Source organism: Sorex araneus, chromosome 2 (genome assembly GCF_027595985.1).
Source record: "Sorex araneus isolate mSorAra2 chromosome 2, mSorAra2.pri, whole genome shotgun sequence".
Classification (NCBI taxonomy): domain Eukaryota; kingdom Metazoa; phylum Chordata; class Mammalia; order Eulipotyphla; family Soricidae; genus Sorex; species Sorex araneus.
The window spans coordinates 242,659,153-242,685,262 of NC_073303.1; the positions used below are offsets into that span (position 1 = coordinate 242,659,153).

The following is a 26,110-nucleotide window of genomic DNA, read 5'->3' on the forward strand; positions in this document are numbered from 1 at the left end:
GCGGAAAAAAAAAAAAAAAAAATGTGTGCTTTGAACTTGAAACAGCCGCAGGATACAGAGCCAGCCCTAGTCGGGCCCGTGCTCGGCTCCGGCCGGCCGGGTTTTCGGCCCGGGCGCCCATGCCCCTGCAGAGCCGGTGGATGTGGAACAAGCGGGAACCAGAGACAGCTTTAGGAATTGGTTTCTGGCAGAATTTTCCCAGGACTTTATACAGAAATCCAAAACCGCGCGGACGCTGCCGCGTCCGCGCGACTTAACATTTATAATTGTCATCAATGTGAAAGTTTTCCATTTGAACAGGTCAGACTTGGGGGGGAAACTCCAAATAATAACAGTAAGTTTTTGTTGAAATATTGAAGGTTCTTATTGTAACAGCCACCTCTGGACTATGAGCTAAGCAAAAGCCCCACGCTGGCCAACGTGGCGTGGAGTACACCATACTATGAGGCGCAGGAAGGGGGATGAGGGGGAAAAATTTAAAAAAAAAAAAAAAAAAAAATGGAAAAGGAAAAAGAGAAAAAAAAGAGAGAGAGAGAGTTATGTCAACTATAGTGAGTTTTGTGTTGAATTATGGAATGTAATCAAGGTAAAGAAAAAATGAAGTGAAATTCATTAGTTATACAGTAGGGGGTAGGGGGTGGGGGCGGGGGGGTAAACTGGGGTTTCTGGTGGTGGAATTTGGGCACTGGTGAAGGGATGGGTGTTTGAATATTGTATAACTGACATATAAACCTGAGAACTTTGTAACTTTCCACATGGTGATTTAATAAAAATTAAAAAAAAAAAAAAAAAAAGAAACTGTCACCAAGTCCAAGTGAGCTGGTAAGATTCGCAAATTTGGAATCAATATTATTATGCAAGCGGGATAGCTCAGTGGACCAGGCATTGGATATTTTAGGTGGAGCACTGTGACAGAGTCTCCAGTCAGCACGGGGACCTCAGCCCCAGGGGGATGCTGAGACAGGTCGGAAGTCTTCTGATGTCATCAGAATGGAGAGAGCTACATCACTGTGAAGAAGCCCTCCCCTGTGTTGCAACATATATTGCAATAAGGTTTGGTTAGACAGTCTGAGGCATTAAGATATGTATGTGAAAGAAGTACTTTTCTTTCGGGAGGATCACATAACTGTCTCCGGAGTTGTTGCTATGGCTTGCGGGAGAGCAGCCTATTCAGCCCCCTTTTATTAACTAGCTTGATGTTCTAGCCAATGATATTCAGCCACATAGGCAGAATATGCAAAGCAGAGTCAGTTAAAGTGATAGTAACAGAAAAACAATTTCAATATCCAAGCCTAGCTAGGCCTGAGATTATGGGATGTTGTACACCAACACCCTGGTAAAAGCTCCTCACAGGGGCTGGAGCAATAGCACAGTGGGTAGGGTGTTTGCCTTGCACGCAGCCGCCCGGGTTCGATTCCCAGCATCCCATATGGTCCCCTGAGCACCGCCAGGGGTAATTCCTGAGTGCAGAGCCAGGAGTAACCCCTGTGCATCGCCAAGTGTGACCTAAAAAGCAAAAAAAAAGCTCCTCACAGTCTGTTCTCAGTCCATGGACATGAACCCCTGAAGTGGGCAGCCCCTAGACTGTGGGAGAGGAGCACTGTTTATATCAAGTCCTTCACACTGACAGCCCCGCAAGCAAAGTCACATGAGCAAAACCCATCTAAATGTAAGGAATGTGGGGAAGCCTCCCCGTGTTCTCAGCACCATGTTGTTCCCTTAGCAACCCACAGTGGACAGAATCCCCAGGTTTGTCAGCACCTAGGACAGAATTTGATTCCCATGCCACCCCAATGTGACCAAGTGAATATCCACACAGGAAAGAAACCAGATACATGTAAGGACTGTGGGAAGGCCCTCACTCAGCCCTCAGACCTTTGTAAATATAGGGTAATTCGTACTGGGAAAAAAAGAATATGCGTGAGGAATGTGGGAGTGCCTTTGCTTTCTCCTCACACCTTTTTAGGCACAGGAAAATTCATACTGGAGAGAAGCCTCATTAGTGTAAAGTATGTGGAAAGGTGGTCAGTCAATCCTCATGCATTACTGTGCATATCAAAACTCATACTGGAGAGAAGCCTTATATATGTGAGGACTGTGGGAAGGCCTTCGTTCATTCCTCAGGCTTCACTGGGCATATGAAAATGCATACTGGAGAGAAAACTTTTGTTTTTGTAGTTTTTTGTTTTTATTTGGGGTTTTTTGTTTTTATTTATTTATTTATTGCCTTTTTTTTTTTTTTTAGTCATAACCAGCAATGCACAGGGATTCCTCATGGCTCTGCACTTAGGAATTACTCCTGGCCGTGCTCGGGGGACCATATGAGATGCTGAGAATCAAACCCAGGTAGGCCACATGCAAGGCAAACGCCCTCCCCACTGTACTATCGCTCCAGCCCCGAAACCTTTTGTTTCTAAGGAATGTGGGAAGGCCTTTTCTCAGTCTCTATGGGTTCCTAAGCACAGGAAAATTCATAGTGGAGTGAATACTCATCCATGTCAGACATCTGAGACCTTCAGTCTGTCTTCATAGCTTACTCAGCATATGAAAATTCACAGTGGAGAGAAACCTCATTAATGTCAGACATGTGGGAAGGCCTTCCCTCTGTACTCAGGCTTTACTATGCATCTGAGAATTTACACTGGAGAGAAGCCTTATATATGTAAGGACTGTGGAAAGACCTTTATTGAATCTTCATGCCTTACTAGTCATAAAAATGCATACCAGTGTGAAATCTTGCGAGTATCAAGAATGTGGGAAGGCCTTTGTGTTCCACTCAGGACTTAGGAGACAATGTTTAATTCATTATGGATGACTGATGTCCTAATACCAAACCCCAAGTAAGAACAGGCCCCTTCAGTAATACATGGTTTATATAAGGAGGTGGGGTGCACCAATGTTGAGGTAAGAAGGAAATAATCCTGGTAGTGTGGAGCAATCTTCCCATGATGTCAGCACATAAGGGAAAGGTACTTGCTTATTATCACCCGGGTGCAGTCATGTCACTGTCCCAGCATTTGGACTTGTAAATAATGGGTCTTGGTGATAGAAGCCAGGAGGAAGGTGATTAAATGAGAATTAAATAAACAGGTACCAAATCCTTCCCTCACTTCAGGCTGTCAATGACTGTCTCATTCTTTGCTCTGGCTCTGGCTTGGTTCACAGACCCTGGTTTGGTTTGTGGGAATTTATGACAGAGATTAACCATGATGCTGCAGCAAATCCTTTGAAATTAGAAAAACAGGCAAACCACCATTCTTGAGGTGTACTGGTGGGTGTTTGCAAGAAAATCTTTGCAAATTTGTGGGGTCAAACTCAAAGGACCCCAGAACCATCATGAAAATAAAATTTGAGGAGTGTATTCACACCAGCTGGCAGACTGTCCTGTTAGGCAAGAGCAGCAGCCTCACAGCACTATCACAGACTTTTTTTTTTTTTTTTTTTTGCTTTTTGGGTCACACCCAGCGATGCTCAGGGGTTATTCCTGGCTTTGCACTCAGAAATTACTCCTGGCAGTGCTTGGGGGACCATATGGGATGCCGGGGATCGAACCCGGGTTGGCCGCGTGCAAGGCAAACGCCCTACCCGCTGTGCTATCACTCCGGCCCCCTATCACAGACTTTTGATTAGGAAAAACCATGTCCTGGTGTACTTGTCGTTTTTATAAGCACCTACAAAATTAGTTTTCAGCAGCTCCATATCCTGGCACCCAATAAATTTATGTAAGCATAGGAAAGCAAACATTGTTTCAGAAGTGAGAAAACGCGATTGCACAAAACAATCTACTATTGATCTTTAACCACCTCACTTTTGGGGACCCTAACCCATTGTTCCTATTTGCACTCTGTGACGAGCTGGTGCCCTAGTCGAGCAGTTACAGAAATTCAGTATATTCATAGAAGAACTCAGGGAACTGAAAAGTAAACTCTAAACTAACCTACCTTTATGTTCTTACTATAACAAACATCAAATCATCATAGCCAAATAATAATCAACATTTCTGAAAAACTTTCTCTCACACACATGCTGTACAATTGGTCTTTCCCACTGGTTCAAATATTGAATAATTTAGTTTTCACTGGATACTCTATCTACTACCAAACTACTAAGAGTCTATCAACTGTACAGTGGTAAAGGGACCTCTGTTCATGTGTCTGATCCATGTTAGTTCCCGGTCAAATTCACTGCACTGTCGACTCAAGCACTGAAGAGTTGTCGAACACAGTGATAGGAGTAGCTTGAGAGCACCAATGGCTATGAACACACACAGAGGAATATTGCTTACACTATAATACTTTCCCACTCATCATCAATCCTTGAGCCCCTTTCTGGGCCACGTGATTCACTGAGTTTCTAGTCCACTCCTGTCACTGTGAGAACATGAATGGTTGAAGCTACACCAGGAACTGGAAGTTCGGTGCGATGTAAACAATCACAGGGCTCAGAGAGATGGTCCAGCCGGGAAGTAGCTGACCTAGGCTTTATCCTTAGCACCCCAGAAAGTTCTCTGAGCTCAGTCTTGAGGGATCCCTGAGCACAGAGTCAGGAATAAATCTTCAGCATTAATGGACATGGCCCCAAAAAATGAATCAATAAACACAAAACATTATGAATATCTGACTTATCGTCCTGTGATTGATTTCTGTGCAGTTTTTGCAGGGGTGGGAGGTTGGTGGGGCAGGGCTGAACGTGGTCCTAGCAGTTGTTTACAAAGAAATTTTTTTTTTTTTTTTTGCTTTTTGGGCCACACCTGGCGATGCACAGGGGTTACTCCTGGCTCTGCACTCAGGAATTACTCCTGGCGGTACTCAGGGGACCATATGGGATGCTGGGGAATCATACCCGGGTTGGCTGCGTGCAAGGCAAACGCCCTACCCGCCATGCTATCATTCCCAGCCCCTACAAAGGAATCTTTGTGAATTTTATTCCCTTAGTGAAAAAAATCAAAACTTTCTCCTCCATACGCCATCTCTTCAGCCCCTCACTCTCATCTGTCCCGGATCAGGCGATCCCCAGATGTCACCTGATCCAACCCCAGCAAGGGCGAAAAACATTTAACATTCCTGACCTGGAATATTGGGAGCCTGGCCCTTTAAAGCTCTGGCCGGTGGTGCAGTGACGTCACGGCCTCCGGGCCCTTTTTCGTCGGCGCCTTCTGCGTTTGGGGCTCCAGTGCCTTTCCGCCGCCATTGTTACCGAGGGTGAGGAGCGGGAGAGCAGCGGGGAAGGGGCTGCCAGGGGGAACAGGGGCCTTTTCCACGCCGGCTGCCGAGTGGTCGCTCCGAGCGCCCCCAGCCTCCGCGGTCTTCGCCTTATGTGGGGCGGGGTCTCTCCTTGTAGGTGGGCGGGGGTGGCGGTCCCTCACCCAGGGACGCTCCTGCAGAAAGACTTTATTTATTCTTTGGTTTCTGGGGAAACAAGGTAGTTTTTGCTGAAGAGAACTAATTTAGAAAGTTGCGTAACCAAAAAAAAAAAAAAAGATGCAAAGATGCGTAGGCGGGGGACGCTAGTCTAGCAGGCTGGCCCTTTGCTGGCCGCCTTTCATTTCTTAGTCCAATTTTTTCTCATCAAAGGGACCTGGAGGCACTTTCTTTTCTTAGAAAGAACTCTTTGGGGGGCTGGCGTGATAGCGCAACGGGTAGGGCGTTTGCCGTGCGCGCAGCCGGCCGGGATTCGATTTCCAGCATCCCATATGGTCCCCCAAGCACTGCCAGGAGTAATTTCTGAGTGCATGAGCCAGGAGTAGCCCCTGTGCATCGCCAGGTGTGACCCAAAAAAGCAAAAAATAATAATAAATTAATTAAAATTTAAAAATAAATAATTTTTAAAATAAATAAAAATAATTAATAATAAAAATAAAAAGAACACTTTCTTGAATGTAATCAAAGTAGAGAGAGAATAATGTGGAAATCGCCTGCCACACAGGTAGGGGGAGGGTGGGGGGTGGATACTGGGGTTTTTGGTGGTGGAAAATGTGCACTGGTGAAAGGTAGGGTGTTTCATCATTGTATGACCGAGACTTAAACCGAAAACTTTGTTACTGCACTCACGGCGTTTCAATAATTAAAAAAAAAAATTAATTTTTTTAAAAAAAGAACTCTTTCTTTTGAGCCAGGGCCAGTACTCTTCTGGGGTCACTCCTCACTGACAGGGATCTCTCCTACTGGTAGTCAGGGGATCCTATGGGATACTGAGGTAAAGTCTGGGTCAGGTGCGTGCAAGGCAAACACCATCCCTGGGTACGAGCATCCTGTCCTCGGATGGTGGGGGACGGAGGCCCATTTTTCACATGCTTGGGGCTCAAAAGCATTTGGCGGAGCATTTTTTTTATTTTTACATCTTTTAACACATTCAGTAGATTCTTGGGGGCCCGGGGAGATGCAGAGCTTTTAGAGAACACAGAGGAGGTGGGGGACGCATCAGGGTGGGTTTACTCCTTCTGCCCCTGGACTCAGGCTTCACTCCTTGCAGTGCTCAGGAACCTTTTGGGATGTTGGTAATGAAACCTGAGTCCAACGCTTGCAAGACGAGCACCGCATCCACTTTACTAGATCTCCAGTGCCTTTGTACAGAAAAATTTGAATTTATTATTATTATTTTTTTTTAAATATTTCTCTTCATTACATTCTTTTTTTTAAATATTTCTCTTCATTACATTCTTTTTTTTTTAAATATTTCTCTTCATTACATTCTTTTTTTTTTTTTAAATTTTATTTATTTATTTTTTTTGCTTTTTGGGTCACACCCGGCGATGAACAGGGGTTACTCCTGGCTCTTGCACTCAGGAATTACCCCTGGCGGTGCTCAGGGGACCATATGGGATGCCGGGGATCGAACCCGGGTCGGCCGCGTGCAAGGCAAACGCCCTACCCGCTGTGCTATCACTCCAGCCCTTTATTATTATTTTTTAATTGTAATTTAGGGGTCACATCACACAGTGCTCAGAGCTTACTTACTCTTGGATCTGAGGTCAGGCATCGTTCCTGGAAATACTAGGGGGGAAACCTCTGGGCTTTTGAAGATTGAACCTGACTTAGCTGCTTGATGAAAAGCACCCTATCAACTGTCCTATCTCTGCTAACCCATTATGATTTTATTTTACCCCAGAAAAAAATATTTCTGCTTCACCTGCCAAGTTTTTGAGCACCATCCTATCCCCACTGTCCATCTCTCCCAGACCAGGGCGCCCCCTGCTGTTCGGGTGAGTACTTGCAGAAAGGGGGTTTCCAGGGGCTGGAGAGATAGATAGCACAGTGGGTAGGGCGTTTGCCTTGCAGGAGGCTGACCTGGGTTCCATTCCCAGCATCCCATATGGTCCCCTGAGCACTGCCAGGAGTAATTCCTAAGTGCATGAGCCAGGAGTAACTCCTGTGCATTGCCAGGTGTGACACAAAAAGCTAAAAAAAAATTTTTTTTTAAATGGGGGGTGTTTCAGGGACCAGCTGCCACAGCTTTTAAATGTCTCACTCTAGGAGTCTGTGCAGTGGTACAGCCAGGAGGGTGTTTGTCTTGCTCTTGGCTGACCTGGGTCTGATCCCACAGCCCATAGGGTACCCTGAGCCATCATCTCCATCTGTGTCCCTCAAATCAAAAAAATTGAAAATAAATAAAGGGCTGGAGGGGCTGGAGCGATAGCACAGCGGGTAGGGTATTTGCCTTGCACATAGCCAACCTGGGTTCGAGTCCCAGCATCCCATATGGTACTTCAAGCCCTGCCAGGACTAATTCCTGAGTGCATGAGCCAGGAGTAACCCCTGTGTATCACTGGGTGTGACCCAAAAAGCAAAATAAATAAATAAATAAAGGGCTGGAGTCATAGTACAGCAGGTAGGGCATTTGTTTTCCATTTGGCAGAACTGGGTTTGATCCCTGCACCCCACAGGGTCCTCTGAACATTGCCAGAAGTGGCACAGAAATTTAAAAGCTTTTATCAAAAATTAATAAAGAGCTAGAATGTTAGGAGTGTAGGTCAGGCGCTTGCCTTGCATTTTGTTGCCCTGCATCTTATAGGTTGCTCTGAGCGCGTGTGGCCCAAACCACACAGCTCCCACCCCGCCACCCCCCCAATGAAAAAGTCTCACGCCAGGATTACAGAGTTTGTCGACACCTGAGCATTCTTTGAACTTCTTTTGGGGGGGTTTGAGTTATCACGACTATTTTTGCTGTTGTTGTTGTTGGTGGTGGTGGTGGTTTTGCCTTTTTTGCTACAAACTTGAGATGGTCAGGGACTCTGCTCCTCTGTCCGTGTGTCTCTGGATGCAGGGGAGCCATGCCAAATCCCCAACGGTAAAGCAGGTGCTCAGCCCTCTGAGCTCCTCTCCCTGGGTCTATCTCACTACCTGATCAGGGAGCAGATGGGGTGGGATTTGGGGCCATACCTGACAGTGCTTGAGGGTCACTCACTGCTCTGTGCTCAGGCTACCAGTGCACAATGGATACCAGGGAAGGCCCCAGGGCTTCCAGCTGGCCGGCATCCAAGCTAGCCTGGTATACTCTTTTATTCCTACGTTCCTTGGAAGTTTGTAGATGTAAACATTCTGGAATCTACTCAACAAGAGTCTTTCAGGAGGAAAAGAAGGAGTTGGAGGCTCTGAGAAATTCTGTGCTATCACCATGAAGCTTTTAGACCAAGTGTAATTTTCCTTTCCTTTTTCTCATGCAAAGTGACATACCAAAAACTGAGTCAAATCATAGTCTGTGAAAATCTGGCCTATAAACTCAAAGCTCTGCTGGATGTGGCCACAAAACAAAATCAAACCTCCAAACTCAAACAAATAGCAGTACTCCTGCATTATTTTTAAAAAAAACAAAAAACTCTGAACTGAACCTTGAGAATATATCCCTGGATTTCACACCTCTGCTGTTGGCAGATAACACTCTCTTTGCTCTCACTGGGTGTGGTTGGCAGTGGAGAGGAGAGTCCGCCAAACCAGCAGTGCTCAGGGATCACTCCTTGGGGATTCAGGGTGTATAGCTGAGTCTATTGAATGCGTGGCAAGTGCCCTGCCCACTGGTCTTTCTTTCAGGCTCCTGCCAGAAATTCAGACCTTTGAATTTGCAGCCTGTGCTTCCAGCTCAGGGTCACATCAGGAGCTCCTCGGTGTCAGCAGCCCTGCCATGGCCTCTACCAGCTTAGCCTTATCCCTGCCCCCCTTCATGCCCGTCTGTGTCCTTCTCACAAGGTTCACAGGATTTTATAGAATTTTAATTTCTGGGGTCAGAGAGAGGCCAGGAGTGCAGGCCTTGGCCTTGCAAGCAGTTTGCCATGGTACAGTCTCCGGCACAACACAGAGTCCTCAAGTACCGCCAGGAATAGGCCCAAAGTTCTGCCACTTGTGGCTCCAAATCCCAAACCTGTGCCCTATAAAATTGACTGGGAGGTGTTGATGCATAAAACACCCTTTTTTTTTTTCTGTTGGAGTTTGGGGCCATACCTTGTAGTTGCTGCTTCTGGTACCTAGTGGGGTGCCAGGGACAGAACCCAGATCAGCCGCTGCAAGGCAAATACCCTAGCAGACTGTAGGTCCAGCCTTTATAAATAATGACTTATTTTTGGTTAGATGCCATGCCTGATGATGCTCAGGTGTTACTCCAAGCTCTGTGCTCATTGATCCCTCTGTGCACTGCTTGAGGACCCTGTGGGGTGATGGCAATTGAAACTGGGTCGGGCATGTGCCAAGCAAGCACCCCCCTGCTCTGTGCTGTGTCTATGGATCTCATTAAAAAACTTAAGGGAAGGCCTACCAAGAGGCTGGGTGGGGGTGGTTGGAGGGATGCTGGGACCATTGGTGGTGGAAAATGGGCACTGGTGGAGGGATAGGTACTTGATCATTGTATGACTGAAATGCAAGCACGAAAGTTTGTAAGTCTGTAACTGTACCTCAAGGTGATTCACTAATAAAAAATTAAAAAAAAAAACTTTCACACTGGTTAATGTCCAGAAAGTTGTGAAATTAGATGTTGTTGGTTCTCCTAAGTACACAACTTTTTTTCAATTTATTTTACATTGTTACTACATAGTAACATAACCTTTTTAATTGGTTTGTTTTTATTTATGAGTCTCAGCCAGCAGTGCTCCTCGCTTACTTCTGATTGTGCACTCAGGAACCACTCCTGGTGGACTTGGGGGACCCTATGGGATGCGGGGATCAAACCAGAAGTCAGCTGCATGCAAAGAAAGTGCCGTATCTGATGTGCTTTCACTCAGGCCCCAAAAACTAACTTTTATCTGTTCCGCTAGATTTCTGTTTAGATTTTGTAACATTTTCTGATAGAGTGGACCCAAGGCCTGAGAGACAGCACATCAGGTCCACTGCTTGCCTTGCCTTCCCTGAGAGCAATGGGCAGCCCAGATTTGAATCTACTTCTGCATCCCCTAAAGAAGGAGCATCTAGGGGCTGGGGCAATAGCACAGCGGGTAGGGCGTTTGCCTTGCACGCGGCCGACCCGGGTTCGAATCCCAGCATCCCATATGGTCCCCTGAGCACCGCCAGGAGTGATTCCTGAGTGCAGAGCCAGGAGTAACCCCTGTGCATCGCCGGGTGTGACCCAAAAAGCAAAAAAAAAAAAAAAAAAGAAGGAGCATCTGGCAGGGTCTCCCCTGGGTGTTTCTGTGAGCTGGTGCCCAAGGGTGTGGCAGGTCAGACCATTTCTGGATCCAAGCAGGGACTTGGTCAGGGTGATACGGGTTGTTCTCCTCTCTGGTGCTCACAGCTCTGACTTCTCCAGGTCTCTGACAAAGCCTCGGTGGCAGTCCTTAAGAATAACAGCCTGAAGAAGATGGTGTTGCGCTGTCTGACACGCTGTCCCCAGGTAGGAGGAGAGTGACACGATGAGGCACTACAGTGACAGGAGCGCACAGGCCTCCAGGGTGGACTGTCTGGGAGTCGTTTCAGGAAGGAGATGTGGGATGTGGTGAGGCCACTTTTGCTGTGAGGCCACTTTTGTCCATGTTCATTTGGGTATTTTTCTGTTTGGCTTTGGGGCGACACCTAGTGGCTCTCAAGGAGGGTTCCCAGTTCACTGGTCAGTTGTCAATCCTGACAGGTCTCTAGGACCTTATGGATGACAGGAGTCCAAACTGACATCTTGGGGTTTTTGCTTTTTTTATTGGGGGATGGGCAGGGGGTAGTTATTAGGGAGCAGGGCCACACCTTGTGATTCTTGGAGTTACCCACTCTGGCATTGCTCCCGCAGTGCTTGGGGAAACCATATGGGACACGGTGATTGCCAGACCTACCTGCTGTTCCCATACCCACTGTACTGTTACTCCAGCCTTCTGCTTTGTTTCCTTTAGTATTTTTTTTTTTTGCACAGCGGGGGTGCACAGGGCATCTAAGAGAAAGAGTTTGGGACTTACACCTGATGGGTATCCCAGGCCCTAGGGTATGCTGACTCTATAATGACTGCAGGCCTCATAACTTGCGATTCCCCTATTCTATTCTTCCCACTCTGGAGAGCCTCGACTGCTACACCACAGTCTCAGGTTCAAACGCTGCTCTTGTGTCTCATTCCGGGCATGCGCCATTCCCAGGGAGACCGATCAGAAGATCTCTGGGGCCGATAGAGTTATTGGGCGTCAAGTAACTTTTACCTCCTCCTAGAGGGATTTGGCCCAGCCCTGAACTGTGATTTCTGAGTACTGCTGGCACATATGTCCACCCACAGCTTTGACTTTCTGATTGGACATTGAGTGTCCCCTTCAACAGGGATGTGGGATGTATCATGGGGGAGGGCATGTCTAGTGTTTTTGGTCCAACCTAGTGTTGCTTCTTTTTGGTCCTGCTGGGCATGTGCTCAGGTCATACTCTCTGCAGTGCTCACAGGACCACTGATGCTGGGCTTGGCCATGAGGTGTCTGTGTAAGGCCGGCGCCTCCAGGAACCTTCTAGTGTAGCCTCCTCACATTGCTGCAGACCTGGCTGCCTTAGGCTGATTTCTTAGGCCCGTCAGCCAGGAATGTGCATGGAGGCTGGTTCCTCCCGAGGGGTGAGGGGAGATATCTTGAGCCCCTCTAGTGCCCTCCTCATGGCCGAGAAAACAGAGTGGTGACTGGCACTGTCTCCCGTCCCCTGTGTCTGTCTGCTCAGGACGCAGTGACCTTCTCCGATGTGGCCGTGAACTTCACCCAGGAGGAGTGGATATTCCTGGATACCTCTCAGCGAAAGCTCTACAGGGACGTGATGCTAGAGACCTACCAGCACCTGCGGGCTGTTGGTGAGAGCCACATGGGATGCACCCCGACAACATAAACCTTCTTGGACTCCTGGGGTGTGGCCTGGTCTCTGTGTTCAACAGGGTCTGTGACCTGAATAGTTCCTTCCAGTGCTAAATCAGTTTCCTTCTTGTATTACACACAACTTCACTGTGTTGGTTTTGGCTTGACTTTGGGGCCAAGTACACATTCCACCTGACTGTGTTAAATGATCATTTCTCGAAGTGCTCAGGGACTGTGGGGTTGCTGATGATTGGACCCTGTTGCCAGCTTCAATGGTCGGAGCATTACCCCCAGTACAATTGCACCATGCAGTCAAGTTCAAAAATTTTGTTTTGTTTTGATTTGGTTTGGGGGTCTCATCTAGGAATGCTCAGCGGTTACTCCTGGCTGTACTCTGAGAGCGTATGGGCTGCGGGGGATCAAACCCGTATTTGTGCAGAGCACAGGTGTCCTACCCACTGATATATCTCCCTCATCACAAGTTTGTTTATTTCTTTTTTTTGGGAGGGTCACACCCGGCAATGCACAGGGGTCACTCCTGGCTCATGCACTCAGGAACTATTCCTGGCAGTGCTCAGGGAACCATATGGGATGCTGGGAATCGAACTCTGGTCGGCCTCGTGCAAGGCAAACGCCCTACCCACTATGCTATCGCTCCAGCCACACAAGTTTGTTTATTTCTTAAGGTCTCACCCATCGGGTCCTGTTCTATTTCAGTGTTTGGGATCACTTCGAATATTTTTTGGAGACTTTAGCACAACTCAGGGTTTGCTCCTGGGCTCTGCACTCAGGGAACACTCCTGGCTGGATCAGGGGACCTTATGGGATGTGGGGATCAAACTTGGATTGACCGTGAATAAGGCAAAGGTCCAGCTGCTGTGCTCTCTCTGGATATGTTGATTTTTTAACGTTTTTAAAAATTGGGGGTCTTGCCATCTTTTCCATTTGGGGGTTTATTTTGCTCATGGGTTTTGTAATCACAAAAATGATCCTCGGGGGCTGCAGCTGCTGCTGGACACGTGTGTTCGTTCGGTGGCCATGAGCTGCCTCTCCGCCTCCACAGGGCTCCCCAACAGAGACACAGAGAGACGGGAAGACGGGGAAGCTGGGGACCACAGTCTGATGGTAAAAATGGCCCTTTTAATGTAGAGTTGCTAGCATACTTATAGAACATCATAGAACATCTGAAGGGGGGTTGAGGTCAGGACAGGTGTGATTGGTCATTTACATAGACAAACATTTGGCAGAGGAAATTCTTTTAGGGAGATCAACTCAAGGAAACACTCTGTCTCCCAGGGACAACTGCATTGCTTTTATGTTTCCCTCTAGTTGTATAAGTTATCAATACTTGCAGTTGTTTGGATAAACACAGTAAGAGACAAAGATCCCAACACTTAGTTCTCTGGGCTGAGAGCAAGCAAGGCTTTTACTGTAAATCCCAGACTAAATCCTCAGGCCAGTTCCGCTAGTCCTTCCCCAGGGGGTTCCTGTCTCTTAAGTTGTAACAGTTTGCATGAAAACCATGTTTTATGCTTTCTAGAATGTCCCATTTCACTGCCGGGTAGTTTTGCCACTCGCCTCGGTCCATCCCAGTCCCACGGCGGGACCTCCCTTTTAGGGTGTTAGGAACTACAGAAACTGAAGTCTGAATCAAGTAGTTATGACCAAGTAATTACACCCAGGAGCAGATATATTTCAGAGTCAATCAACTGCCAAATATTAGGAGCATAGCATTAATGGTCTTTCTGTGTTTAACCAAAGAACATTGCTCTGTGGTAACGTATAAAAAGGCTCTAGGGGAAACAGAAAAGCAAGTACAAATATATAGCACTTCAAATACAAAGCAGTATCAATACAAGTTCAGAATTATCAGAAAGTGGGGCTAGAGGGGGCCGGAGCGATAGCACAGCGGGTAGGGCGTTTGCCTTGCACGAGGCCAACCTGGGTTCGATCCCCGGCATCCCATATGGTCCCCCAAGCACCGCCAGGAGTAATTCCTGAGTGCAAAGCCAGGAGTAACCCCTGAGCCTCGCTGGGTGTGACCCAAAAATCAAAAAGAAGAAGGAAAAAAAAAGAAAGTGGGGCTGGAGCGATAGCACAGCAGGTAGGACATTTGCCTTGCACATGGCCGACCCGGGTTCAATTCCCAGCATCCCATATGGTCCCCTGAGCACCTTCAGGAGTAATTCCTGAGTGCAAAGCCAGAAGTAACCCCGGTGCATCGCAAGGTGTGACCCAAAAAAGGGGGGGAAAAAAAGGGATTGTCAGAAAGTTTTGTTTTACAAGCATTCGAGATTGACATGGGGAACTGTGACAATGAGAGATAAAATACAAGGGAAAGGTTACAGATAAACTTTAACTAAATTAGGGATGCTAGAAAGGGTATGTTAAATTTCTCTAGGAGGAAGAAAGGGGACAATTCACTGATAAAGCGTAAAGCACTTAGGGTTAATATCCAACTCCAACAACACAAAGGGAAGGCTGAAGATAGACTTTGACTAAATTAAGGATGCTAGCAAGGGCATGGTAGCATCCTTCTGGGTGCTTCTCTGGGAGGAGGAAAGGGGCAATTCACTGATAAAGCCTAAAGCACTTAGGGTTGATATCCAACAATGGGTTTACTGCACTCAGTGATCACTTTTAGAGGGGCTGAGGAAACTCCATATGGTGCTAGGGCAGAGAAATAATTACAGAGGGGAGGGCATTTGTCTTCCAGGAAGTTGAGGCAGGTTCAATCCTCGGCTTCCCATATGGTCACTGAATACCACCTGGGTGATTCCTGAGTACAGATCAGGAGTAACCCCTGAGCATCACTGAGTGTGGTCCTGACAAAGTTATATGCAGTGCTTGGATCAAATGCATGTCACTATATTTTGCAGGACCTCCTATTTCACTCTTAAATGGAAACCTGGGTCCTACGTCTCTGATAACCAGCAATCTGCAGCATATCAAAAGTGGAGATTCTAGGGGCTGGAGAGATAGCACAGCGGGTAGGGCGTTTGCCTTGCACACGGCCAACCCGGGTTCAATTCCCAGCATCCCATATGGTCTCCCAAGCACCGCTGGGAGTAATTCCCGAGTGCATGAGCCAGGAGTAACCCCTGAGCATCGCCGGGTGTGACCCAAAAAGCAAAAAAAAAAAAAAAAAAAAACCAAAAAAGTGGAGATCTGTTTCATGCCTTTTGAGGAAATTGCCGGATTTTGTAGGGAAACACACCATTAACCTGTCACCTTTTCCATGTTACTAATCCATGCTTCTGTCTCTCTGGTGGCAGGACATTCCCTGGTGAAGCCTGTGGTGATCTCCTGGCTGGAAGGAACCCTGAGGCCAGGGAAGAGAGGCGTGTATGCAGGTGAGTGTCTCAGGACCCTCAATGGCTCCGGCTGGGCATTGTGTGGGTGTCCTGAGCTGGTGTGAAACCTGTGGCTGTTTCCGGGAATTCAGGCTCTTGGTTCCAGGTGTCTGTGCTGAGCTCATTCTGCCATTCACTCCCTTGGACTTTCAGTCCCAGAATGACCGTGCAGTTTGCTTTCTGACTTTGCCATTCTTCTTCATCTGTTAGGTGTATAGAATAGCCCATGAGATTCACGACCCTTTTGACCCCCGTCTGTGCCTTACCAGCCTGGCTGTACGGCCTCCATTATACAGCCTTGGGTGCCCTTTCCAGGAGCACCTGGGTGACCCTCTGTCCTCTCTGTCTGGCTAAATTTGCCCTCTGATCATCAGTGGTTGTCAAACATAGTGAAAAATTCTTGTTTGTTTTTTGGACTCAGCGATACTCAGGGCTTTTACTGGTGGTTCTTGGGTTACTTGTGGCGGTGCTCAGGGATCAGCCTCACAGACGGCAAATGCAACATCTGCTGTTCTTCCTTCAACCCACTAAGAAAAAGTTTTTTCTTTTTTTTTTTTTTCCTTTTGGGTCACACCTGGTGATGCTCAGGGGTTACTCCTGGCTCTGCACTCAGGAGTTACTCCTGGCGGTGCTCAGGGGACCATATGGGATGTTGGAAATCAAACCCAGGTTGGCTGCATGCAAGGCAAATGCCCTACCCGCTGTGCTATCGCTCCAGTTCAGTTTTTTTTCTTTTATGTTCAAATTGAGACTCATGGGGCCAGAGTGATAGTACAGTGGATAGGGTATTTGCCTTGTACTCAGCCACCTGGGTTCAATCCCCGGCATCCCATCTGTTCCCCCACGTACCACCAGAAGTAATTAGTGGGTGCAGAGCAGGAGTTAACTCCTGAGCATCACTGGGTGTGACCCAAAAAGCAAAAAAAAAAAAATTGTGAATCATTGAGCCCGTAGCAAAACTAAATTGGTCCGGCACTGTATGACAGTGGGGAGGGCACTTGTCTTGCACTCAGCTGACCTGGTTTCAATAACGAGCATCCCATATGATTCCCCTAGTGTTCTTGGTCCGGTCTAAAAACAAAGCCCCAAAGGTTAGTGGGTGATGCCAAGCTCCTCACAGCAATCCTCTAGATGGATCCCTTTGCTCTGGACCTGTTTGGAATGTGAGAACCGTAGCGATGTCTTCCACCTGCTCTGCCTATTCAGGTACGTTGCATTCGACTAATTCTTAGCTTGTGGATTGTGTTTGATTTTAGGACTCCAACCGCAGCTTCAAGATGTGGCACTGTTACAGTTTGCTATGGGAAAGGGCTCATCGGATAAGCGTGAACTGGTAAGACTCGCACGTGCAAAATAAGTGTTTTTATGCCGGCTGGAGAGCTCAGTGGACCAACAATAGGCTCTATCCTGCCACCACCCTTTTGGTTTCTGGATATGACAGGGAGGAACTTGGAGCCTAATTCTGAAAGTAAAGGGCCCAGAGCCTCAGTGGGGATAAATTCAGTAAGTTCAAAAGCTACAGAAATTCCTATACTTTTTCACACTGGTGAAATATTGTGGCTTGTTACTTGATAGAAAGTAAGCACAAGCGTTAGATTGTTTCAAGGAACTGGTTTGTAGACCCTCCTAATCATGCAGTGGAAAGGATGCTTGCATTGCCCGGGCATAGGAATCTGGGTTTCCAGCCAGAGGGTCCCCAGAGCCCCAGCAGCATTGGCCCCTGAGATCTCCTTGGTGTGGCCCGCCCCCAAATTAATCTCTCTATCACTGTCATCATCCCATTGCTCATCAATTTGCTCGAGCAGGAACCAGAGATGTCTCTATTGTGAGACTTGTTACTGTTTTAGGCATATCGAATACGCCATGGGTAGCTTGCCAGGCTCTCCGAGAGGGACGAAATCGAACTGGGGTTGGCCGTGTGCACAGCAAACGCCCTGCACTCTGTGCTATTGCTCCAGTCCAACCACCCCAAATAAATACAAACAAGAAAACAAAAAGAACAAAAATGCCATTGATGCAAAAGAGGAATCCTCATGTGGCCCATGTAATGCGTCTCAGCTGCGTGGAATGCAGTGTTGCCTTCGCACATGCATCCAGGGGTCTATACTGAGCTAGAACTGAACCCAAACTTCAGTCTTTTTTATTTTCTCTAGAAACTGATGCTTCAGTTTTTTGCAGAGGGAGTTATTTTCACTTAATATGTCTGTTCATTGAGATGAAAAAAAAAATTTACAGAACTTAATGATCCCGCATCAGTCAATTTTGCAAATCGGCCTTGCAGAAACATTATGTCTTTCCATGGAAAATCCTTGCACAGGTTCGGTGTTGGATTTGTGTGGTGGGAATGTCAGAAGCACAGCTGCTGTCTTGGTATAGTTCTAAGCTTCTATGTTTCACATTGGTTTGTCCTTTCTCCCCTACAGGGAACTTAGGTTAGTTGAGTTACACACACACACACACACACAGTGCTTCCCCGGTACTCCCAATTCCATCATGCTCTTGTCACGTGGGAATTAATTGACTCTGAAAAATATTTCCTCTTGGACATCTATCATATGTACTTGACTTAAGCCTCAGTTACCCTTAGTTCCTAACACCCCAAAAGGTGGGTCACAGCAAAGGGCTCAGACAGACCCAGGCAATCCGAAAGCTATCCTGGTTTCGAGAAAGGGACAGCCTAAGAGCCATAAGAAGTATGATAAATTAAGAGCACAGTCATGGAGTAAACTTTGACCAAAGAAAAAAGTAACTGAATAAGGACCCTGTTGGAGTGAGAAAAAACTAACGTGGCTTGAGAAGTGTAGTCTGCGAAATACAGTGAGATATTCTCAGGAAAATCCACCCTTTCAGCTTGATCTAGGGTATGGATAAAACCCTGTATCTCTGACTGTGCTCATACAAAATGACTAAAAGTATTATGAAGAAGTAGATTTCATATGATTGTTTAAATGGATTACCAGCAAAGGAAAGGAGAAAGCACTACACCGTTAGATGAATCCCGCCCTTGGGCAGATCTCCTAGGAAGAATCTAGAGTGGATTCTTGAGTGCTGGAGCCCACACATGATATTCTGTCCTTGGGTACATATCCTAGAGGAAATTCCCCTGAACATTCTTCCACCACACCTATGTGTAATTGCTGCCCCCTAAGTCTTCATGATTTCTCTATAATTAACGCTGTGATTGGAATAAACGACCTTTGATTATCAACCAACCATGGCCCCATTTATTTGTCTAATGGGAGTGACAGGCATTCACAGGACCAGAACATAGCAGGGGCCACAAGACACCACAGGACGGTAAATCAGAACATGAGAGTGCCTGACTCAATTGTTTTAGACATGGAGGAATAGAACAGTAATTGGAATCCTTCTCTGCTGTTTTGCAGGAAAGCAGCCAACCCCAGTGGAATGTCTCTGATCCTGCACCCACTGAGAAAGTCTGGAATGAATGGTCCTACCCTCATCCCCATGGGGATGACGAGACAGGCGGGATGTCCTCTGAGGGTGATCAGAAGGAAGAAGAGAGTGACCTTGCTACAAAGAAGCCCTCCTCTGAGAGAAGCTCCTCACAGTCTGTTCTGCACAGACCTCGAGCCCAAACCCCTGCAGTGGCGCAGCCCATGGGCTGTGGGAGAGGAGCACTGTTCCTAGTGAGTCCTTCAAACCAACAGCTCCACAAGCAAATTCACTATGCACTGAACACGTCCAAGTGTAAGAATTGTGGGGGAAACTTCCCGTGTTCTCAGCACCCTGATATTTCTTTAGAAACCCACAGTGGACAGAAATTCCAGGAATGTCAGCAGCGAGGACAAAAGTTGAGTCAAGGGTTACCCCGTTGTGACCATATTCATGTAACTGCAGGAGAGAAACCACATGCATGTGAAGAATGTGGGAAGGTCTTTCATCGATCCTCATACCTTATGATACATAGGAGAATTCACACTGGAGAGAAACCTTATGTTTGTAAGGAATGTGGGAAGGCCTTCTCTCAATCAAGGTACCTTACTATGCACAGGAAATGTCATAGTGGAGAGAAACCTTATAAATGTCAGACATGTTGGAAGGCCTTCACTCTGCGTTCATGCCTTACTATGCATATGAAAATTCATACCGGAGAGAAGCCTTATATATGTAAGGAATGTGGGAAGGCCTTTGTTTATTCCTCTGACCTTACTCGTCATATAAGAATTCATACTGGAGAGAAACCTTATGTTTGTAAGGAATGTGGGAAGGCCTTCTCTCAGCCTGGGCAACTTAGTAAGCACAGGAAAATTCATAGTAAAGAGAGACCTCATAAATGTCAGAAATGTGGGAAGGCCTTCATTGTGCCCTCACATCTTGCTAAACATATGAAAGTTCATAGTGGAGAGAAGCCTCATCAGTGTCATACTTGTGGAAAGGCCTTTACTCAGCCTTCAGGCCTTACAGCACATATGAAAATTCATACTGGAGATAAACCTCATCATTGTCAGACATGTGGGAAGGCCTTCCCTCTTCGCTCTTCCCTTACTGCACATATGAAAATTCATTGTGGAGAGAAACCTCATCATTGTCAGACATGTGGGAAGGCCTTCACGCTGCGCTCTTACCTTACTGTGCATATGAGAATTCATACTGGAGAGAAACCATATATATGTCAGGAGTGTGGGAAGGGCTTTACTACATCTTCAAAGCTTACTGTACATAGGAGAATTCACACCGGAGAAAAACCATATATATGTAAGGAATGTGGGAAGGCCTTTGTTTATTCTTCAGACCTTACTAGTCATACAAGAATTCATACTGGAGAGAAACCTTATGTTTGCAAGGAATGTGGAAAGGCCTTTTCTCAACCTGGGCATCTTAATAAGCACAGGAAAATTCATAGTAAAGAGAAACTTCATAAATGTCAGAAATGTGGGAAGGCCTTCCATCTGCATTCAGGCCTTATTATGCATATGAAAGTTCATGCTGGAGAGAAGGCTTATATATGTAAGGAATGTGGGAAGGCCTTCTCTAAGCTCTCAGGCCTTACAGAGCATACGAAAACACACACGGGAGAGGACCCTTATATATGTAAGGAATGTGGGAAGGGTTTTATATTCCCATCAAGCCTTCGTAAACATAGAAAAATTCATACAGGATGACTTGATCTCCTAATAACAATCCCTAAGGTCAAAATAGATCCCCTGAGTACAGCGATTTTTCTTTGGACAATGGGACCAGGGGTGCTACAAAAGTAGAGCCAAGAAAGACATAATACTGCCTCTTTGGACAACCTTCCTATGACATCAGTTCTATAAGGGAAAGTAACATTCTAATTATCTGTCAGGGGGCAGCTATGCCATTTGCCTTGTGTTAGACTTCTGTGTATGTTTGCTTGCAAATAATGGGTCTCGGTGTTGGAAGTAGGTGATTAAATTAAAAGGTACAAAAATGCCCCTTGCTCGGAGCTGCATGGCTCATGACTGTGTCATTGTTTACTCTCACGCTGGCTTGGCTCAGAGGCCCTGGTATGTGGGAATTATAGCAGAGATCAGCCACAACGCTGCAGTGAATCCTTTGAAAGTGGAAAAAAGGACACACCTTCATTTTTCAGGGCTTCCTGTATTAGGCTTTGGGGACCCATACCCCACGGGCTCAGGCCTTACTGTTAGCCCTGGGCTCAGGGATCCATAATCTGAGGGGTCACAAGTATCCTTAAGGGGACTCAGAATCCAGCTCAGCCATGTGCAAGCAAGCACTTTGTCTTTGCATCATTTCTACACTTCTTGAATTCATTTTTTGTTAATGTACATGTGCACTAGAGATTAATATTCACAAGAACTATCTAATGGAAATGGTCCTGGTGAAGCCCTTTCATAGGGTGGATTGGAGACAGTTGAAATGAACTTTACCATGCACAGAAAGACATTTCCTGCTTTGAAACTATGGAAGGGGCCCCTTGAGTCAAATGTTTCCCAGATGGTGGGAACATAGGGGAGCCCCCAAGCTCCCCCATCTCAGCAGGCAATTCCATTCAGCAGTGATGACTAACAATAAAATGTTGTCATATTCCTACATCCCACCCCTCTCACTTCAGTAGTTTTAGGAGTAAACAAATCTTGAATTTGGAAGCAGTTAAATCCCAACCACCAAGTAGTCACCAGAATGATAAAAATGATTTAGATTGTCCAAAGGTCCACATAAGACTACAAAGTGACCAGTACGTTTTTGCTAAATATATGCATGCAAATTTAAGATTGGGTGATAACCTAGGATTTATTTGGGGGGAAGGGGATACCTGTCAGTGATTAGGTGTTACTCCTGATGCTGCTTGTATCACCAGTTAGCATAGCAGGGATAGACTCCAGGCGACCAAGATCAATGCACGAGTCAAGCTTCTGGACTATCTCTCCTGGTTCATACGCTGAGATATTTTTTTTTTTTTTGCTTTTGAGGCCACACCCGGCAATGCTCAGGGGTTACATGTGGTTCTGCATTCAGGAATTACTCCTGGTGGTGCTCAGGGGACCATACGGGATGCCAGGGATCGAACCCAGGTCTGTCGCATGCAAGACAAACACCCTACTCTGGGCCCCATACTCTGGGATTTAAATCCAGTTTCTGAAACTGCCACTTGGGGTTTTCCTTGTAGGTGAGAGTTGATTGATAGAGTGTTGTCAAGGGGTAGCATGTTGACCAGAAAGTGATCTCTGATGTTCTTCCCAGCCTTTGCTCCTGTTCCAGCGTCTCTCCAGCTCCCTGGGCTGCTGCTAGGCCAATTCTCTGCATCTCCAGGGCTGGCTTCAGAGTCACTGCTTTCATCCATCTTGATTGATTACTATCACAAGAAACTCTTTGTCCCATGCCCCATCCACTCCCTACCTGCCTGTTTTACCTTGAATCAACCAGATGTTTCTCCTATTGACTCCTGTGTGGAAGTATCAGGACATCTTCCCACAATCCCCCACTGTGTGACCAACCACTCCAGCAGCTGCCTCTACCCTTCTCTATCTCAACCGATTCCAGTTGCATCACAGATTCACTGGATTGGTCAAAAACATTCTCTCAGCACCTAGGACCTAGTCCTTTGAGGGGCCTTGTAGAAAAGGAAGTGGCAACACACACAGGCCTGTGATTACCTGGCTGGAAAACGGAGCCCTGAGGCCAGGGAGAAGAGACTTTTGCAGGTGAGTGTCTGAGGGCCTTCCCTGCCTGGGGCCCTGGGCAGTGTGTAGGTCCCTCATGACTGGTCCCTCGGGCTCCCATATCCAGACTTTTGCACCCCACTCAAGCTGCCCTTTGTTCCCCTGTGCTTTGCTTTCTTGGCTTTGATCCATTATTTATCTGTTACACATCCATGAGATTCAGGACCCTTTGTTCCCAGTCTTCCCCTTACTAAGCTGGCTGCTTGCCTACAGTGTCAGGGCACCCTTTTCAGGAGCAGCTGAACCCCCACCCGCCCTCTCTGTCACCAGGCGTGTCTCTGCTCTCACATCATGAGCATGGTTTTGGGGTATACTAATAAATTAATTTTTTCCCTGTCAGTCTGGTGTTGCTTTGGGGCTATTTCCAGTTGTCCTCAGGGGTTGCTTTGGGTGCCTCTCAGCACCTTATGCAAAGCAGATAGTCTAGCTGCTGTTCTCTCTCTGACCCACTAAAGAATATTCTTGGGGCTGGAGTGATAGCACAGCAGGTAGGGTGTTCGCCTTGCATGCAGCTGACCCAAGTTTGATTCCCAGCATCCCATATGGTCCCCTGAGCACTTCCAGGAGTAATTCCTGAGTCCAGAGCCAGGAGTAATCCTTGTACATTGCCGGGTGTGACCCAAAAAGCAAAAGAAAAAACATATTCTTTCACCTTTATGTTAAAAAGTGAATGAGTGACCCCATAACAAAGCTAGTTTGGGTTGAAATGATAGTACAGCGGGGTTGGTGCTTGCCTAACATGTGACCAATCAGGTTTTGATCCACAGCATCCCATATGATCCCTCAGATATCGCTGGGTCTGGTCAAATACAAAATGCAGAAAGCTAGTTTGGGGATTGCCAAGCTCCTCAGAGATCCTGTCAAACGATTTTCCCTTTCTGTGGGCCTGTTAGGACTGTGAGAACCACAGAGATGTCTTTCATCTTCTCGGCATATTAAACCAGGTGTCATTGGACTAATTCTTACTTTGCTTTTGTGATTGGTTTCAGAACTCAAACCACAGCTTCAGGGCTGGAGCGATAGTACAGCGGGTAGGGCATTTGCCTTGCACACAGCTGACCCAGGTTCCATTCCCAGCATCCCATATGGTCCCCTGAGCACCGCCAGGAGTAATTCCTGAATGCAAAGCCAGGAGTAACCCCTGTGCATCACTGGGTGTGACCCAAAAGGCCAAAAAAAAAAAAAGCCCACAGCTTCAGGATTTACTGCAATTCAAATTGCGTTGCTTCGAGTGGTCACTGGATACGAGTGAGCTGGTAAGAGTCACACATTCAAACTATTTTATGCCGGCAGGATAGCTCAGTGGAGCAAGCATGTGACTTAAAAGCTGGGAGCTGTGCACCACCTCTGCCACATCTATGGTCTCTCAGCACTGCAGGGTGGAAAGCCAGAGCCTAATGCTGGGAGTAGAGGGCTCTTAGCCTCACTGGGTGCTGACACCCAAAGAAAATCGATTATTTTTCATATCAAAGAAATCCTGTCAACCTGGGATGTCAGGGCTCCCATACTGTAAGATTCTGTATGGGCCCTCATGTCGTGGGGTCATGATTTGAAACCAAGACATAAAGATAATTAAATTTAGAGGCGAGTATTCACACCAGCTGGTGGACTGTCCTGCTAGGAAGAGCAGCAGACTCCCAGCGTGAAGCATAGGTTTTTGGTTAGGAAAACCCTCATCCAGGGATACCTGTCATTTTTGTAAGCACCTACAGATTTATTCACCAGATCCATATCCTGGCACCCAGTAAATTTATATAAGCACAATAAAGCAAGCATTGTTACAGACACAGAAAAAGTGATTACACAAAGCAATCAACTATTGATCTTTAATCACCTCACTTTGGGTGACCTTAACCCGTGGTTCCTATTTGCGCTCTGTGATGAGCTGAGGCCTTAGTGGAGCGGATACAATAAATTCAGTATATTTATGTAATAACTGCTAACTAAAAAATAAACTTCTAAACTAACCAACCTTCATATTCTTACTATAATGCATATCAAATCATCATAGCCAAACAATAGGTCAACAATCTGAAGAAGAGACTTTCTTCTGTACACCTGCAGTACAGTTGTTCTTGCCCACTGATTCAAATTTTGAAAAATTTCATTCTTGCTGTATAGTCTATATATTAAACTACTAAAAGACTACTCAGATGGCTGGAGGAACCAGTTGGGATGGGAGATGCATGCGGAAAGTAGATAATGGACCAAACATGATGACCTCTCAGTGTCTGTGCTGCAAGCCATGATGCCCAAAAGTAGAGAGAGAGTATGGGGAATATTGTCTGCCATAGAGGCAGGGGGAGGGTGGGAAGAGGGGGGTATACCCAGGATATTGGTGGTGGGGAATGTGCACTGGTGGAGGGATGGGTGTTTGATCATTGTGAGATTGTAACCCAACCATGAAAGCTTGTAACTATCTCACGGTGATTCAATAAAATTTAAAAAATTTTTTTAAAAAAAGAAAAAGAATAAAGAGGTTTTGATCAAAAAAATAAAGAAATGAAAGACTACTCAGCTGCAAAGCAGTGGAGGGACTTTCCATTCAAGTGTCCAATCCATGTAGAATCCTGTTGAATTCATTGCACTGTCGAACTTGAGCACTGTTTGAAGAGTTGCTGAGCACAGCTCAAGGAGTAAGTGGAGAGCACCAATGGCTCTGAACACACATGCACACATACAGATGCAGAAATTTTGCTTACATTTATATTTTCACAGTCATCACCAATCCCTGAGCCACATTCTGGACCACCCCTGACCCTCCTCAGGTCCACGTGGTTCACTTAGTTTCTACCTCACTTCTGTAACTGTGTGAACATGAACAGGTGAAGCTATTCAAGAACAGGAAGTTCAGTGAGATATAAACAAACGTTGGGTCTCAGAGAGATGGTCCAGCTGGGGAGTTGCTGGCCCAGGTTCCATCCATAGTATCCCAGAGGGTCCCTGAGCCCAGTGTGGAGGGACCCCTGAACACAGAGTCAGGAATAAATCCCTATCACTAATGGAGTGGGGTCCCCGAAAAGAATGAGTAAATACGAAACATCATGAATATCTGAATATTATTGCCCAGTGATTTCTGAGCAATTTGGAGGCGGGGATGGGGGGAGGTTGGTGGGACAGGGCTGGATCATGGCCCTGGCAGCTGTTTGCAAAAGAATCTGAATTTTATTCCCTCAGTGAAAACAAAGACTTTCTTCTGCATATACTTTGTGTTCAATCCCTCACGCTTCATCTATCCCAGACCCCCAGAAGTCTGGGTCACTTGATCCTACCCTAGAAACGAGGCAAAAAATGAACCTTTCTGACGGCAAACAAACCTGGTCAGGAACATTGGAAGCCTGGCCCTTTAAGGCTCTGACCGGAAATGCCGG

At 46.5% G+C, this 26,110-nt stretch overlaps 1 protein-coding gene across 10 annotated transcripts in view; it reads left to right on the forward strand.

The window, feature by feature from the left end:
- Window positions 1-25,019, forward strand: part of LOC101542609 (zinc finger protein OZF-like) — a 35,608-nt gene extending 10,589 nt beyond the window's left edge. For 6 of the 10 annotated variants that reach the window (XM_055125128.1, XM_055125131.1, XM_055125130.1 and 3 more), the window contains 7 exons: window positions 2,246-2,346; window positions 7,108-7,201; window positions 10,729-10,812; window positions 12,090-12,216; window positions 15,493-15,570; window positions 16,827-16,903; window positions 18,957-25,019. In XM_055125128.1, the coding sequence (XP_054981103.1) occupies window positions 2,327-2,346; window positions 7,108-7,201; window positions 10,729-10,812; window positions 12,090-12,216; window positions 15,493-15,570; window positions 16,827-16,903; window positions 18,957-20,696 (2,220 nt within the window). In that variant the 5' untranslated portion in view covers window positions 2,246-2,326 and the 3' untranslated portion in view covers window positions 20,697-25,019. Of the gene's footprint in view, window positions 1-2,245; window positions 2,347-5,145; window positions 5,202-7,107; window positions 7,202-10,728; window positions 10,813-12,089; window positions 12,217-15,492; window positions 15,571-16,630; window positions 16,777-16,826; window positions 16,904-18,956 lie in introns of those variants that run through there. The other 4 variants (XM_055125134.1, XM_055125136.1, XM_055125137.1 and 1 more) reach the window with 4 other exon arrangements.
- Window positions 25,020-26,110: the final 1,091 nt, after the last annotated feature.